At 37.2% G+C, this 17,451-nt stretch overlaps 1 protein-coding gene across 1 annotated transcript in view; it reads left to right on the top strand.

The window, feature by feature from the left end:
• Positions 1-17,451, top strand: part of adipor2 (adiponectin receptor 2) — a 57,691-nt gene that overhangs the window by 36,239 nt on the left and 4,001 nt on the right. Inside the window, exons 3-7 of the mRNA XM_022671799.2 lie at positions 6,159-6,311; positions 9,956-10,127; positions 12,160-12,346; positions 13,759-13,946; positions 15,974-16,167. Of these exons, the coding sequence (XP_022527520.2) occupies positions 6,159-6,311; positions 9,956-10,127; positions 12,160-12,346; positions 13,759-13,946; positions 15,974-16,167 (894 nt within the window). The remainder of the gene's footprint in view (positions 1-6,158; positions 6,312-9,955; positions 10,128-12,159; positions 12,347-13,758; positions 13,947-15,973; positions 16,168-17,451) is intronic.

Raw genomic sequence — 17,451 nt, 5'->3', positions numbered from 1 at the left:
TACATTTTTATCATGGTGCATTTTTAGGTATGTCTGGTCGGCGTGCAAAGTAGCCTTTTTTAAACTAACGATTGTTTTAAGTCCTATTAATTTATATTTTAGAGAAACCAAGCTCAGGCTGAGTAGTCAGCTTTAGTCTATATTATAAACCGAGTGACTGATGTCTTCAGGGGTCTACTTAAGACGTCGCAAATTGCTCTTTTTACCAAAAGATTAGTTTCTCACACTAATGCACTGAAAACTGCTGTAGTAAGCATAGACACAGTGACCCATATTCACCAAGCCCCAGAGATCACCTCCACCTCCCCCTCCCCATACAGGTATTTGGATGAGAGGTAAAATCTAATCTTGCATCAGCACTTTTTTCTGTGAGAACTGCTTTTTTCTGTTCTCTACCAGCATGTTGTTACTTGATGCTGATCAGGGAAAGCTAATGCACGCTCTTCTGTAATATGCAGCTATGTTTAAAGAGTTCTCAGTCCTCAGCTCTCTATTCCTGACCTGAGAGAGCCTCAGCTGGAAAGCATTACTCTAATATACACCCTCACTCTCCGTTCAGTACCACTGCCCTGTAATCTCAACTGTGCCAGAGAACTAACCCATCCTTCCCACCCACTGAGAGCCTGGCCAACTGCAAGTCCAGACCACAGATGGCTGTGGAACTGCTGGGGTTGAAACTTTTAGCGATTCAGTCAAACTCCCAAACTCTGCACTTGTAAAACAGTGGTTAGTTGTTCTGCTCTATTTTTAGGAATAATCCGAGCAAGCACTGTGTAAATGGATGTATTTTGAACCCCATTGGATTCAAACTGCGTTGTGAAGTTTGACTCTTTCCCTATCAATGTATCATACAATATATGGACATATCCAAACTTCTACTCCATGGTACAACTCTTGCATTCTTGCATGAGTTATTAGGCTTCCTCAGTCACATGACATCGCGTTCAGTAGCTCCTCCATTTCCACTCGCTGTTGTGTTTATGTAGATCTCCGTGAAAATGCGTGCCCAAAGTGAAATTACAGACAAATAGCTATTTTATTAATTATGAGGATATGAAACTCAGAGATGTGCGTCTGGACGGGACTAAAATGACTGGAGGACCACAGAGTTCAGCGAAAAACAGTAGATAATTCAGCCTGTAATTTTCTCAGAGGACGTCTGAGAAAAACACATACATGGTCGTTCTGGACAGGAATAAAATCACAGAAGACTATAAAAGAGAAAATTGCCCCAGGTCCCTCTAAGAAAATAATCCCATCCGTTTATATTCACAGATATTTATATTATGTTTTGTTTTATAGAGTGAGCCTATTAATATAAATGAGCGAGAATGTCAACTGTTTAAAAATTGTTCATGTTTTATTTATTTAGAACATACCACGATAACTATTTTTGTGATATATTGTCCTAGAAATTATTGCAATAATCAATATTATTGTCATTTTAATACTATTTTGTGCTGCTGAAATTAAATAATAATTTAATAGCATGATAATACAATTACATCTTTTTAGACCAAATTTTTTAAAATATTAATAATATAATTTATGGGAATAATTTTTACATGATGTATTATCCAAGCAGAAATGGTTTTAGTAACAAGCCTACTCTTTCCCAAACTTTCACCATATGTAAACCCTCATCATGAATAATAAGCGGCCCGTTTTCATGCTCTTCCCGACTCCACAACTCCAAGAAATCCATCAGTCCATCACAGATGTGAGACTGTACTGCTGTACACTGGACTATTCATAGACTATTCATAGATCGCTTCTGAGGACCCCTTCAAGTGGGTCTATTTATGGCACCGTGTTCAGCATTACTAAGCCCACTGAAAAGCATTAAGAAGGACACTGAGGCACTATTTTGTTGTATGGACTGTGGGTGTGCTTGGCTGTCTGTCAGCTTGTCGTGGATATAATTAGATGACTGGGCTGCGCTGTGGCTGACGGAGGACCGTTCCCGTAAAGAGTGCATTTAAACCAGCTATAAACAGAAGCATTTGTAATGTAATGTACTGTCATTGCTTCGTTCCCGTGGTCCATGTTGTCCTCAGTGGTCTGTACCCAGTGAAGGTGCTGAGGTTGCCTGCTCTGCTCATTCAGTTGTAAACCTGCAGCTCATGTTGGGACTGGAATACTGAGCATTTCCAGCTTTTCCAGTATGGGAGACGCTCAAGGTCAACAGTGACATTCTCTCAGCTACAGTCAAGCTTTGTTTTCATAGCCTTTTTGTAGATATAATATGAATAATTGAACTCTAACTGCTTTACTGTACATTGTTGGTGTTGCTATACACCTGAATATATTAGACCTGTCTGGATGTATAATGATTTTTTTTAACATTTATTTAAAAGCTGTCTGATCAGTGGTAGGATGGTCCCTCTTAATATGTGAGCCTTGGTCCTCCGAGGGTTTCTTCCTCTTCCAGCTCTGAGGTTTCTGTCCTGTAAAGCTGCTTTGTGATAACTATTTAACTGTGTCTATTTAATCGAAATCGATAGAAATTATGTCATGGTCTCAAGCATTGAAGTCAAAAAGAGGATCGACAATCCCTCCCGCAAATGGCACAGCACATTGTAGCTCAAAGAGCAGCTCTTTCTCCAGAGAATGTGGACATTCTGATCTTCTTAAAGATATTTGTCTAGCCTCAAATATGTTAATAGTTTTGGTACCTTAAGGAGCATCTTTCTCTCAGATAAAGTTAATAATATATCTTTGTTAAAGAAAAAAAATGGTCATTCTCAGGGACCAAAAAAGTCTTATTTTTCATGTGTAACTGTTATAGTAGGACAGAGTTCAGTTTGTTAAGGCTCTAATTGTTCTATTATTTTGTACATGTATTTTGTCCCTGTATTTTCTTATTATTTATTTGGTTATGTTGCACATTGCTGTTTTAATAGTGCCCACTGCTGCTACCAAAAATGCCACTAAATTGCATTACATATATATCTTAATTAAATTATTTAAATATGACCATTAGTGCCTAATGTGGTGTATTACAGATCACTCGTTTCACCTTGCATCACTTATATCAAGCCCAGCTTTTGAAATAAGATATTGTAAATTTGATGAATCAAACCAATGACTGACCATAGACTAATCTATAACTGGGATAGACCTCTCTGCTGTAAAAAAAAAGAAAATCGAGAATCGAATCGAAATAAAATCAAATCGAGGATTTAAGGAATCGTGACACCCCTATTGATAACATATCATTTGAAAAAAGTGCTATACAAATAAATTTGATTTGATAATATTCCAAATATTGTGTGTACAACAGAAATATCCTCACTTTCTTGGAAAAGGATCCACATGGTTGGGCACGTGCTCAGTCCAGCACAGTTTTGCAGTGCAGATATTTCCAGTTACAGCTGAATTCACGCTTTTAATATTACATATTAAAAAGCCATTTAAATACCTGATTTAAAGGGCTGATTGCTGCTGTTTTGCTGTTTTCCTCTGGATTTTAGTGCTTGGTGCTGACTCGGCTCTTGATCGGTCCGGACTCGAAACAGTGTGCGGGTGGTGGGCAGTGCTGGTGCAGCATGGGCCCTGCATTGTTTAATATCGTGATATTAAACTCTGTTATATGAATGAATAACTTTGTAATTCCCTCTGGAGAAGAGTCTCAGCTAAATGCCGTAAATGTAAATGTTACTCATCCCTATGTGACAGTCTGTAGTGTTGTTTATTTGAGGTTGGAGCATAATGCACAGCCATTTGAGTTGTTTCTTACTCTTTTTCTATTTATTTATTCATTTTTTATTTAATAAAATCTTGATTATTCTTAAATACACTGTATTTGGGTCTGAGCCCAGTGTCCTCATCTGTGTGTGTGTGTGTGTGTGTGTTTGTGTGTGTATATGTGTGTGTGTTTACATGCTTAATCGTTGGTAGGAGGTAGTAGCTCCTTAGAACTAACGAATTAGTTCTGTCAACACTGATTAATAAGATGCACCACAGCCTGCAGGCCAAAGCCTGATCTGCTTAGGAGCACCTCATTAACCTGTCTCACTCTGCAACACCTACTTTCACTCACTGCTGCTTCTCTCTTTATCTCTCTCTCTTTTTCTCTCTCTTTTTCTCTCATTCTCTCTTGCTTGCAAACAGTCTCTCTCTCCTTCCTTCCCAGTCCATTTTAGTCCTCCAGCAGCTATTTCCTCAGCAGAACACCAGTGCAGAGGTGCCATTGTCCACAAACTAAAACAAAAAGTGTGGACGGCTTCTTGATGCCCCAGATCTGCTACAGGCAACCTACTTACTATTTATTCACCTGAGACCTCTGCGAGGATTCTCGGCGTGGCACGCTGTGCTTTGTCTGGCACAGCAACAGAGGCAGCAAAACAATGGAGCTCTTTACACAGGCTTCCACAATAAACTGATATCAGCCCGTGCACAGTGACGCGTGTGTGCCCTCGCGCTCTGTGTCTCATAAACGGCCGTTTATTTGCCTGTTTGTGCCGTTCAGTGCTAATTATTACAGTAATAGCGTGTAGTAGTAAGAGCTGTGCTGAGAGATAAACTACAGGGAGGTCGTAGGCCCCTGCTTTTAAAGTGGAGGGTGTCTGGAAAATGCCATAAGGCGAGGTCATCCCAATCAATGCAATATTAATTAGTGTTTTTGTTGTTTGTGTGTGTGCGTGTGTAAGTCTGAGTGCGTGCCTGAATGCATGCACGTGCCTCCTGACTCGGTGTGCTGTGAATTGGCGGAATACGATACGCATCACAATACAGGGGTTACAAATCAGTATATTGTATATGTAGTATATTATATCACAATATTTCATGTTTTGCATTTTTGCCAAAATGATTTATTCATTATTTTATTAATTAACTAAAAGTTTTATTTAGTATAACAAAAATTCAATCAGATATCAATGTATAAAATCTTAGTGCATGCATATAAACTGCAAACATATGAACCGCTACACATTTAAGACATAATTCCACTATTAGGACCACAGCACATCTTTGCTATCGCAACAAAGATAAAAGTATGGCTTGCGCACCTCTAAAGACTTGTACTACCGATTCTCTTAATTAACCATAGTGAACCAATCAGCGACTGACTTTGATGAATTGCTATTTTAATGGCGCAGCACTTCTGTACTTCTCAGCAGAGGAAACTGACTTGTTGTCAAAGTGCACTAACAAGTCATTTACAGGACCTGCTTCAAGATAGCACTGTACGTCTGACTGTTCTCAGGGTTCATATCAGTCACTGGCGCACCTGTGTTTCTCATTGCCAAGATAGCAATACACCAGAAATGTATCTAAACTTCCAGACCACCATTCCCATCAGTGTAGATATATTCGTAAGCTCTGTTTCTATTTAAACTATGCTGGTGCAAGGTGTGAAAGACTGTTGGCGAGGTGTAAGATAGCAATGAACATCGCAACGCAACAAAAAAAAAATTAACAATGTTAACTTAGACATTAACCTATTATATAATAAGAAAAAGTTACTTTTTTATCCAATCAGAACAGTAGGATCTGAAGACTGAGTGTATACAGTATTCCAAACTATATATAAAATATCATAATATGCTTATATATCATTTAATTACACCTCTACTACTCTTTTGGTATTAAAAGGATGCAGACGCAGGCTGTTAAGTACTGTTGGCAGGGTCTAAGATAGCAATGAACATCGCAGGGCAAGAAAAAAAAGAATCGACAATGTTAACATAGACATTAACGTATTATATAACATATTATGTAATAAGAAAAAGTAACTTTTTTTTTATCCAATCAGAACAGTAGGATTTTAAGACTGAGTGGAACACTGCTGTTTAACAAAAAATAAATTCCTGTTTGAACGATACACTGTTTGAACAAATAATCAGAATCAGAATATATACAGTATTACAAACTAAAATATCATGATACTACTATATTTAAATATATATATCTCATTATTTCATTACACCTCTACTCCTGACATGACAAATGCACAGGCTGTGTGTGGCTTAGTGGCATCCCTCCAAGAACCCTATTGTAGCAGCTTCCTCTCAGGTGGTGCTTTTGTGGTATCAGTCAAAGAACGCTTTGTATCACCTTTACTTTTAGGAGAAGTGCCATTGCCTGACCATGTGACACTATTCACAAGAACAGAACAGAACTGACTCTTTCTTCTTGTTTTTTTTCCCCTCCAGACTGTTCCTGTTCGAAGAACGGCACATAATGGCGACAGCAAGGAGAGAAAAGAGGGTGAGGAAGAGAAGAGCCCAGACGAAGGCTTCATGGGGATGACGCCGCTGCTGCAAGCCCACCACGCCATGGAGAAGATGGAGGAGTTCGTGCACAAGGTCTGTTTCTCCATCAAGCACATCAACACAAAACACCACATGCTTGTTCAAAGCTTTGCATGCTTCACAATGCAGCACGCTATACGCTTCACAACAGCTGAGGTCTTGTTAACACACAGGCCGTGTGTGCAATCCACTTTGAAGCGTGTTTTATAAACATGCATGCTTCGCAGCTACTCCGGGGAGCTCAAATGGCTGGAAAAATGGCACACTCATGAATACAGATGCTACCACATCACACACATACACACACATGCATGCATGCACACATAGACATGGGGTACAAACACTTTATTACCTTACTAATGTTGGATAACTATACATTACTGGAGTAACTATTTTATTCCGGCTTCTCGTCGTTCAATAAAAAACCCTATCCAGATAAATCTCTCCATCCAGATAAAGAGAATCTGAATTGTAGTTGTATGTAGAGAAGTTTAAAGATATACCATTCCGACTCCCTATGTAGCCTAGTATGAAGATCATCCGTGCAGACACTCAAGAGAACTCCAGACAAAATCCAGTCCAACTAAACTTCTTTAATATACGGCTCTGGAAAAAATTAAGAGTTCACTTCAGTTTCTGAGTCAGTTTCTCTGATTTTGCTATTTATAGGTATATCTTTGAGTAAAATGAATATTGTTGTTTTATTCTATAAACTACAGACAACATTTCTCCTAAATAACAAATAAAAATATTGTCATTTACAGCATTTATTTCCAGAAAATGAGAAATAACTGAAATAACAAAAAAGATGAAGAGCTTTTAGACCTCAAATAATGCAAAGAAAACATGCTCATATTCATATTCATTCAGTTTTAAGAGTTCAGAAATCAATATTTGGTGGAATAACCCTGGTTTTTAATCACAGTTTTCATGCATCTTGGCATCATGTTCTCCTCCACCAGTCTTACACACTGCTTTTGGATAACTTTGGATGCCTTTACTCCTGGTGCAAAAATTCAAGCAGTTTAGTTTGGTGGTTTGATGGCTTGTGATCATCCATCTTCCTCTTGATTATATTCCAGAGGTTTGCAATTTGGTAAAATCAAAGAAACTCATCATTTCTAAGTGGTCTTTTATGTTTTTCCAGAGCTGTATTTACATTGTACTAAAATACACAATAAAATAACTTTCAAAGGGCATATATGCAGATGAAACAGGAAAAAGCCTAGTGCATCCCAAATTTATGCACATTAACATTTTAATAGAACATTTATAGTCATTATGGCTTTTAGAAAAATATACACTATAGGACTCTGCGTCGCGGCCTAAGCTTTTGTCCTTAATGGCTTTATTTTTTTTTCTGTTCATAACTTTTACTTTTATACTTTTAAGTAGTTTTGCAACCACTACTTTTACTCTTTTATTTAAAAAGTAAAAAGCTTGATTGTATTTCTTAACTTTCGTATCTGTTCTTCTACTTAAGACATGAACTTCAGAACTTTTAATACCTTTGCTCGTGGTTCTATTAATAAAATAACTATGAAGAGAAATTTGTGCTTCTGTGAAAAGCTTCGCTGTTGAAATACCTGTACACTGTAGAATGACTTCCCCTCTTTTGGAAAAAAAAGAGGTTCTGGGTTAAAAGCTAACTCTTTAAGGAATGTTCCCTCTATGCCATCTTATCTCAGCACTCAGCACTGCAGGTCTATTAGAGACAGTTGTGAGAAACCCAGTTTCCAGCAAGCCAGTTATTTCACTCAAATTGCTCTCTGCAGGCCTTCAATTACCACATTAATCACTTACTCGGATGATGACTCAGAGCTGATCAGCAACTTCTGCGACTTTCCTTTTCTGATAATTCTGTAGGAAAATAATAAAAATAAGACTCATGGTGCCACAATGTTCTAGACAGAAATTAGAATGGTTTAACATAGCGTGGGATTATTTTAAAACGCCTTGAAGGTAGTAGTGAAGATTGAGGCACAACCTATTACACAATTATTTATGGATTTGTTTAATAGGAACAGTTTAAATAATTATTTTTTTTGTACACACCCTTAAAAACGTGTGTGACAACCTCCTCAGACTTTTATACAGGGCTGAACAACTCCTGTGAGAGTTCAAACTTGCCTTTAGGCCTAACGTCCTCAGATCAGCAGACTGCAGAACATATTGCAGATTTGTTGAACTTTAGCACACAAAGGAATTCACTGTCCTGACTCTGTCACAGAGCACCCAGATAACAATATCAGATCAAATCAGATACATTTTCCTGTTGATTTTAACAACCAGACATGAGGGTGTGGCTCTGATTGTTTGGTCACTGGCCATTAAGACTGATGTTCCCATAAAAGAACATTCTGTTTTTGGGGAAATGTTCATGAGGTCAGAGTTGAGGACAAGCAGAGAGCTTTCCTGGTATAGTTTACATCACAGGACACTGATTGTACTCTTTATTCTGTGAAAATTCACACTAACTTATTCACAGAACAGCCTGTTTTTTAAAACTTGCTTGCTTTTGGTCTCTGAAGACTAGTTATATTGGGATTTAAGTGAGGATGTGGAGTAATAATAAAAGTAAATGCTTTTACTACAGGATGTCAGTAAAATATGTGGCTGATTTGCACAGGATAAGAAATCTCTGTATAAATGATTGAGATGGGAGCGACTATTCGATTTATACACTGCTGATACATGTATAAAACATGGTCTTATAAAACACACTTATGATGATAGTTTTAGATTGAAGCGCAGTGTGTCTGTGGAGTATTTGGCTCATCTTCTTCTGGATTATGAGTGTAGTATATTCTTTAGAAAAAGTCACAAAAAGGCATTTTTTATACAGAATATAAACAATATTTACCTACGCTTGAGTAAGCATAGGCATTATTGTAAAAAATAAATTATACCATGATATGTAAAAACAATTTCACAATGCACAATATTTACTTGATGCACATGATCACAGTCAAAATGCATCAGTAAGGACAGAGAATTAAAAAAAGTTTTAAAAGGGTTTTTCTGGATTATGGCGTTATAGATGCATGAGCATGTAGATTAAAATCACTGAGAAACTCTGGTAGTTATTATGGTACCCCATTACCGCCTCTGTGTGTAAGAAACTAGGTTTACATAGGATCTCCGGTGGATTTCACATTTTACAGAGAACCTAAGACTCAGTGGCTGAACTGCACTTAGCAGGGCATATTACAACACATGTTTTAAAGTAATATATTACATTTGCAAAGACTTTTATTAGTGTAAAAAATGCCTTTATTTTAAACCTTTAAAACGTTTCTAACTGTTGTTCATGTGGTCAGTGCCTTCTGATGTCGCAGTGCTGTTAGCCAATCAGAGTAATGTTTGCATGTATGAATATTCATGAGCAAGACCCGAAATCCTATCGTCCCCCCACCCACTCCTCCACTGGACTAATGCAGTGCTATACTGGATCACCGAAGCATTTATTTAGTTATTTATTTATTTTTTTTCTTCACAAAAAACATACATTTTTCTAAGTACTTCACATTGGCTACTGCTGCATATTTATTTATTTTTTATTTTATTTATTATATTATTAGTTCTTTTTCTTTTCTCATTTGTTTAAGTTATCTTACTTATCCAATATCATCCCCTGTTCTGCACTAAAAAATGGCCTTTTTCTTTTGTTTTTCTTTTTGCTTTTTCCTTCAACCAAGATGTGGGAGGGCCGATGGCGTGTCATTCCTCACGACGTGCTGCCTGATTGGCTGAAAGATAACGATTTCCTCCTGCACGGGCACAGACCACCAATGCCCTCCTTCAGAGCGTGCTTCAAGAGCATCTTCAGAATCCACACAGAAACGGGCAACATCTGGACCCACCTGTTGGGTAAGACACACATGTGCATAACCTTTAACACAGTACTATACTATACTATACTATACTATATCAGCTGTGTGGATGTGTTCTGACTGTAGTAAAGTATCTAAGGCTCTGTTTTGTAGCTTTAGTGCAGTAAAGCTTAGTTGCCCAGCTGTATAGCGACTCACTCTGTAGTAAACAGCCTGCTGCCTCTCCTGTCTGTCACGTACACTCCATCACGAGACAAAGCTGCGTCCCGCGTTAATCACCAGTAATGAACTTAATAGGCCGTGCTGTGTTGTGATGCTCTTCGGGACATTGCTACGGAGCTCGACAATTACAAGCTCTAGTTACATACAGAGGATGACAATTGAACACCTGTGTATGTGTGCGTATGTGTGCGTGTGCATTTATAACCCTAGAAACAAGAGAGAATATGCAACATACTTCTCACGCACACAAGCTACAGAAATGAAGCTGTTTATTAACCCTCCTGTTATGTTCTTGGTCAAATTGACCAGTTTTAAAGTTTGAAGATCTAGGAAATATAGCCAAAAGTATTTTCAGTATGAAACTTCTTATGCTTGCCTTAATTAGTGTAATCAACACTAAATAATATGAAAATGAAAAAAAATAATCATGCAAAAAAACTAATTGTTCTGAAGTTTTTCAGTGAACTGGTTAATGAGGATCTTGGCCACTAAAGGGTTCCAGTCAGAGAGCACAGAGTCATCAGGGATGATTTAACTCATTTACTGATATAAATGAACAGCCTCAGTAGCATTAATGACAGTAGCAGTTTCTGCAGATAAACACAGTGCAATATTTCTAAATCATCATGACATACAGTATTAGTATTAGCTGAACTAATAAACTGACTGCAGAGAGGTGAATGGGCATAATTGTAGAAGCTGTTAAATATAAACCCTACAAAGGTCCAGTAAGATCACAGCAAAGGTAAAATCTAGCCACATGCTGCAGTTAATCAGCTAGTGAGCAGCCTCAAACTTGGCATATTAGCTCTCTTTTACTTTACTATTCCTGCTCCACATAACTAAATATAGTACACACAAGAACTTGAGGACACTGTTAAGTCAACTAAAGCCTCCAAAAACCCAACTTACAGCACAAATTAACAGTTTAAACGGGGAGCTAAAACTTATGTATTTTTTGGACTGTAAGTGATTGCTGGCAGTCTGAACACAGCTTGAATGTTTTCATGGTTGCAGCAGTAGTTTACTGTCACTTGAGAGGCACAGCTGCCACCTAGTGGCTGATAGATTATCACCTTAGTATCAAAGTAGACTTTGATAGCAGAGATAACTGTATTGACAAATGATGTAAGATCACACAGATAAGGGATCATCATGTATCATGCAGATATTGATCTGCACTTTAAACTTTAGAGTGCTTTAGTTAATCACGTAGCTTCAGCTGAAAATTAAAAAGCGTCAAATGTGCATCTGTTTCTGTGACCTGCTCTGTAAGTTTTTAATCACAGTTTTCATGCATCTTTGCATCATGTTCTACTCCACCAGTCTTACACACTGCTTTTGGATAACTTTATGCTGCTTTACTCCTGGTGCAAAAATTTAAGCAGTTCAACTTGGTGGTTTAATGGCTTGTGATCTTCCATCTTCCTCTTGATTATATTCCAGAGGTTTTCAATTTGGTAAAATCAAAGAAACTCATCATTTTTTTTAAGTGGTCTCTTATTTTTTTATATATATTAGCTGTGTTTTGTGTTTGGGAAATATGCATCTTTTATTTATTTATCACAAGTCAGACACTCATTGACTCATTGATTTACTGTATTGACTGACTGTTGGTACATTCAGCAACTCAATACTCTCAATACAAAGCTCTACTGCACACATTTGCCATTGCATGCGTGCACACAATCAATTAATCAATGAATCAAATCTCACAGCCACGCGCACACACACACACACACACACACACACACACACACACACTCCACCCAAACCGCGTTCACTCACGTGTTCACTCACGTATTCACTCTGTCACTCCTGACCTTTGTTTTTCTCTGTATTTTCAGGATGCCTGTTCTTTCTGTGCCTGGGAATCTTCTACATGTTCAGACCCAACATGTCCTTCGTGGCACCGTTTCAGGAGAAGATCGTGATTGGCATGTTCTTCCTGGGAGCCATCCTCTGCCTGTCCTTCTCCTGGCTCTTCCACACAGTATACTGCCATTCAGAGGGCGTCTCCCGTGTATTCTCAAAGTTAGTACACAGTCTGTGCTTTTACAGCTCTACACTACTTATACTTAAACACACACTAACACTAATCTTCTTAAACTCTTATACAGACTGCTAAACTTTATATTTCACAAGTAGATTTCACTCATTAGTATAAAAAATATAGATCTGATAAGTATAGAACTCTCTTAAATTGTTAATGGAAATGTAGAAATTTGCAAATATCATGGAATGAAGTTAATAGTACAGTCTTGAAATTGTTAACAAGGAAATTCCATTATGTCCTAAAATTTGTATCTTTGGTCTTGTCTAGTCCTGTCACAATAACTGCTGTGGATGGATAGATACTGATTTACATATTTAATGATTTCCGTATTTACTTACAAACCGACTTACTTGATCCCAAAGGAAATTTACACAATATATGAAAATTTAACAAGAAAAAAAAAAAAAAAGACAAAATATGGTCCAAGTAATTGCAATAATGGAAAATATTATTGTACTATTGTGACGGACCTAGTCTAGACCTACTTGAAATTTTAATGATTATAATAAATGAAAGTGTGCTAATGCCATGCAATTGGATTTTTTTTAAAAGCTAAACACAGTTTATATAGTTTTTATAATATTTAGTAAATGTTCTTTATTTATATTTTATATATACTGTACTCTTTTTTTTCCATTATTTTAAAATGTTCTGCATCAAAGATTAATACTAAAGTCATCCAAACTATATATAAAAAAAAATGAAATTATTAAGTAAGTAAAAAAAAAGGTTATGCAAACCAGAATACAATTTATATTTACATTATTGAAAAGTAGAAGCTCTTGCTTAGATACAGACAGTTTTGCACATCTTGGCTGTATTTCCTCAGTCAGCTATATGAAATCGAGTCACCTGGATTTCAGGCTTTCAGTTAACAGCTGTGCTGAACTCATCAAGAGTTAATTACTTGAATTTCTTGCCTCTTAATAAAGAGTTTGAGAGCATCAGTTAAAGTAAAGTAGTGAAGAGGTAGAGTTACAGGTATACAGTGAATAGCTCTATTTGAGTAATGATCTAATCCCATATTCCTGTATAAACCAAAAAAAAAAAGTCAAGAACTTTAAAAGTATCTTTTAAAAGTGCAGTCGTCGCAAAGACCATCAAAAAAACGTTATGATGAAACTGGCACTCATCAGGACCAGCCTAGGAAAGAAAAAAAAAAGAAGTGTTTCCTCTGTTGCACAAGATAAATTTATCAGTCACCAGCCTGAGAATATATATATATATTTTTTTTTTACTTTTAAGTTACTACATGATTCCTTATGTGTTCCTTCATAGTCTGGATGACTTCACTATTACTTTACAATGTAGGAAAAACAATAAAAACAATGTATGATAACCTTTAAGCCTTCTACCCTCTAATTAACCCTTCCTCTCTGTTTTGTTTTAGGTTGGATTACTCGGGTATAGCGTTCCTAATCATGGGCAGTTTTGTTCCATGGCTCTACTACTCCTTCTACTGTTCCCCTCAGCCCTGCTTCATCTACCTTATAGTAGTGTGTGTTCTGGGCCTGGCAGCCATCACAGTCTCACAGTGTGATTTCTTTGCCACGCCACAATACAGAGGAGTCCGGGCTGGTGAGTTTCTACTTTAAATGTCTACTATATCTGAAACCATGCTCTAAAACCTGGCCTTTGATTCTAATATGCTTATGGGCCATTCAATTGAATGGGTGCCATTTGCTTGTTGGAACCTTTCCAAATTAATTTATTTTTTTCAACTCTAATAGTCTAATAACACATGTATTTAACTATCAGGGTTCGTATAGTTATGAAAAACCTGGAAAATGTTTACAAAACTCATGTGACATTTAAAAAACATGTTTAAAAACAAGCCCACTAATTCCTTTAAATTTCTCTCAAGAACGTCTTTATTTTAAAGAAATGTTTGACTGCAGGTTCAAATAATTGATATTTATGACAAAAAAAAAAATATTCCTGTTACGGGCACTCACTCCTGTTACTGGCGCTCACTCCTGTTACTGGCGCTCACTCCTGTTACTGGCGCTCACTCCTGTTACTGGCGCTCACTCCTGTTACTGGCGCTCACTCCTGTTACTGGCGCTCACTCCTGTTACTGGCGCTCATACTTGTTACTGGCGCTCATTCTTGTTACTGGCGCTCACTCCTGTTACTGGCGCTCACTCCTGTTACTGGCGCTCCTCTTACTGGCACTCATTCTTGTTACTGGCGCTCACTCCTGTTACTGGCGCTCACTCCTGTTACTGGCACTCATTCTTGTTACTGGCGCTCACTCCTGTTACTGGCGCTCCTCTTACTGGCGCTCACTCCTGTTACTGGCGCTCACTCCTGTTACTGGCGCTCATTCTTGTTACTGGCGCTCACTCCTGTTACTGGCGCTCACTCCTGTTACTGGCGCTCACTCCTGTTACTGGCGCTCACTCCTGTTACTGGCGCTCACTCCTGTTACTGGCGCTCACTCCTGTTACTGGCGCTCATTCTTGTTACTGGCGCTCACTCCTGTTACTGGCGCTCACTCCTGTTACTGGCGCTCCTCTTACTGGCACTCATTCTTGTTACTGGCGCTCACTCCTGTTACTGGCGCTCACTCCTGTTACTGGCGCTCCTCTTACTGGCGCTCACTCCTGTTACTGGCGCTCATTCTTGTTACTGGCGCTCACTCCTGTTACTGGCACTCATTCTTGTTACTGGTGCTCACTCCTGTTACTGGCACTCATTCTTGTTACTGGCACTCATTCTTGTTACTGGTGCTCACTCCTGTTACTGGCACTCATTCCTCTTACTGGCACTCATTCCTCTTACTGGCACTCATTCTTGTTACTGGCACTCACTCCTGTTACTTTTTATGTTCTGAGTAACAAGACTGAAAGTATTAGGAATGAGTTTTTAGCATAGAATTAGCAAAAACATGAAAAAAGCTAAATGGCGCATTGCTAATAGCATGAGGACACTGAGCGCATTCTAGTGATTTTCCCAAAATTTGTAAAATTTGTAAAAATAAACAGATAAAATCTAAATTAATTTAGGTAACAGGACTGAGTGTTGAGGATATTGAGCTCCTCAGTCATCATTACAATAAGATCAAATATACAGAAAAACTAATGAGGGAACTTTAGGAATTTAGAGGAATCAAATGATGTGACTTCCTGTTGTAGAATGTTCCAGATGTTTTAGATGGGATAATGTGTTACAGTAACAGGACTGAGTGAAACCCAGGGACATGACTAAAATGTGAATAAAAATATTTTAACTTAAATATTATGGATTTAATTTGAACAAAAATATTTTAAAGCATAATTAAAGCATAAGAAATTATATCTCTGGAGGATTTTAATAATTATATTTAATGGTAAAGTTTATAGTTAGAGAGTGGGGAACAAATAATTTTTTTTCAATATTCTAGGTAGTTCTTATTAAGTTCTTAATTAGTTACATATCCTACGTTTGCTATTAGGTCAATGTACAATACACTATGTTTAATTAAAAAAGGATTTTTAAAGTTATTTTGTGTGCACATTTATACATATTTCATGTTCCTGGGGACAGAAATGGCACTCATTCAGTGGAATGGCCCTTATATCAGAGTCTGTGATGCTAATTTCAGATTTTACTGTGTATTTCAGGCGTGTTTGTTGGTCTGGGGCTGAGTGGAGTAGTTCCTAGCCTGCACTTTGTGATCACTGAGGGCTTCCTCAGGGCGACCACCATGGGCCAGATGGGCTGGCTCTTCCTCATGGCTGTTCTTTACATCACTGGAGCCTGCCTTTACGCCGCACGAATTCCTGAGAGATTCTTTCCTGGAAAATGTGACATTTGGGTAAGAGAGCATAACACTTAACCACACACATCTCTCTCTCTCAGAGTAAACTGGATATAATTCAGATATAATTAATGAGAGTTGGGTTAAGTAATTGTAACAGCTAAGCCTGTCAGAATGAAGAGGCCTAATGACTTTCAGCTTGTTAATTATGCAGGTGGAGGAAATAGCTTCTCATAAATCTGGGTCTTAATAAATGACTGTATAACTCTCACACACACCGCTGCAGGCTGCTAAACAGTAGGTTGAAGTTGAATTGTTTGTTTTTTATTGGTCACAACTTTTTAGATGAGCTTATAAAGCTCTGGGGGGGGATAAGAGACTACTTAAAAATATAGGCCTGCATTATATATAGACTGTGCCATTTTTACCATATATATGCCTTTACATAAAAACTATCTAAAAATCTAAAAAGGTTTAAACTATAAAATGTAGTTTATTCTGTCTTCATATAAAAAACATATTATTGGGCTAGATATTGTGAATAAACGTGTAGTCTATTAAATGTAGCCTGTGTGGCCTTAACTGTGGGAATGATCCAGTCTAAGTGGGGCTTATATCATCTTATCAAATAGCTGGATAAGGTATAGACTGTAAAATGAAGCTTATATATCCTTATCTAAACTTTGGATAAAGTGGTGCTTATATGTCCTTATCTTAAAAACTATAAGTAAAAGTATAGACTATGAATTATGGCCTTACATTAAAAACACACAGTTTGGAGACCTAGGGTGGGCAATATTATATCGTATACAATATATCGTGACACAGAAATATCATGATATTAAAAATCCATATCGTGATAATAGAGATGGTTTGTCTTAAAAGTAGTCTATTATTTACTGTGAAGCTTTAAGTGTATTTATTGTATCATTGTTTTAGTTTATAGTTTTTGTTTGCAGTTTATATACATGCACTAAATATTCTGCACTATTATTTGCTGCATTATATTATTTTGTGCTATATTATTTATTTTGCCACGTTATGATTATACTGTTATACTATTACACTATATTCCTGAAATTAATGAATTATTTTTCTGTTTTCCTATATTGCCAAGAATATAATTATCGCAAGAATACCCTGAAATATCGTGATATTATTTTAGAGCCATATCGCCCACCCCTAATGGAGACTAGAATTTATTTTACTTTAACCCTTAATATATGGAGATATTTGCAGTGCATTATTAGTATCATGACATTCTGAATAATTGATTTATGTTCTAAATCTGATAAAATTATTGTATTTTTTTTAACATCGCAGTTATCATATTGTATGCAA

The sequence above is a fragment of the Astyanax mexicanus genome, chromosome 2, assembly GCF_023375975.1.
Source record: "Astyanax mexicanus isolate ESR-SI-001 chromosome 2, AstMex3_surface, whole genome shotgun sequence".
NCBI lineage: Eukaryota > Metazoa > Chordata > Actinopteri > Characiformes > Acestrorhamphidae > Astyanax > Astyanax mexicanus.
The sequence above is the reverse complement of the archived record's forward strand: the minus strand, read 5'-3'. Positions and strand labels throughout refer to the sequence as shown.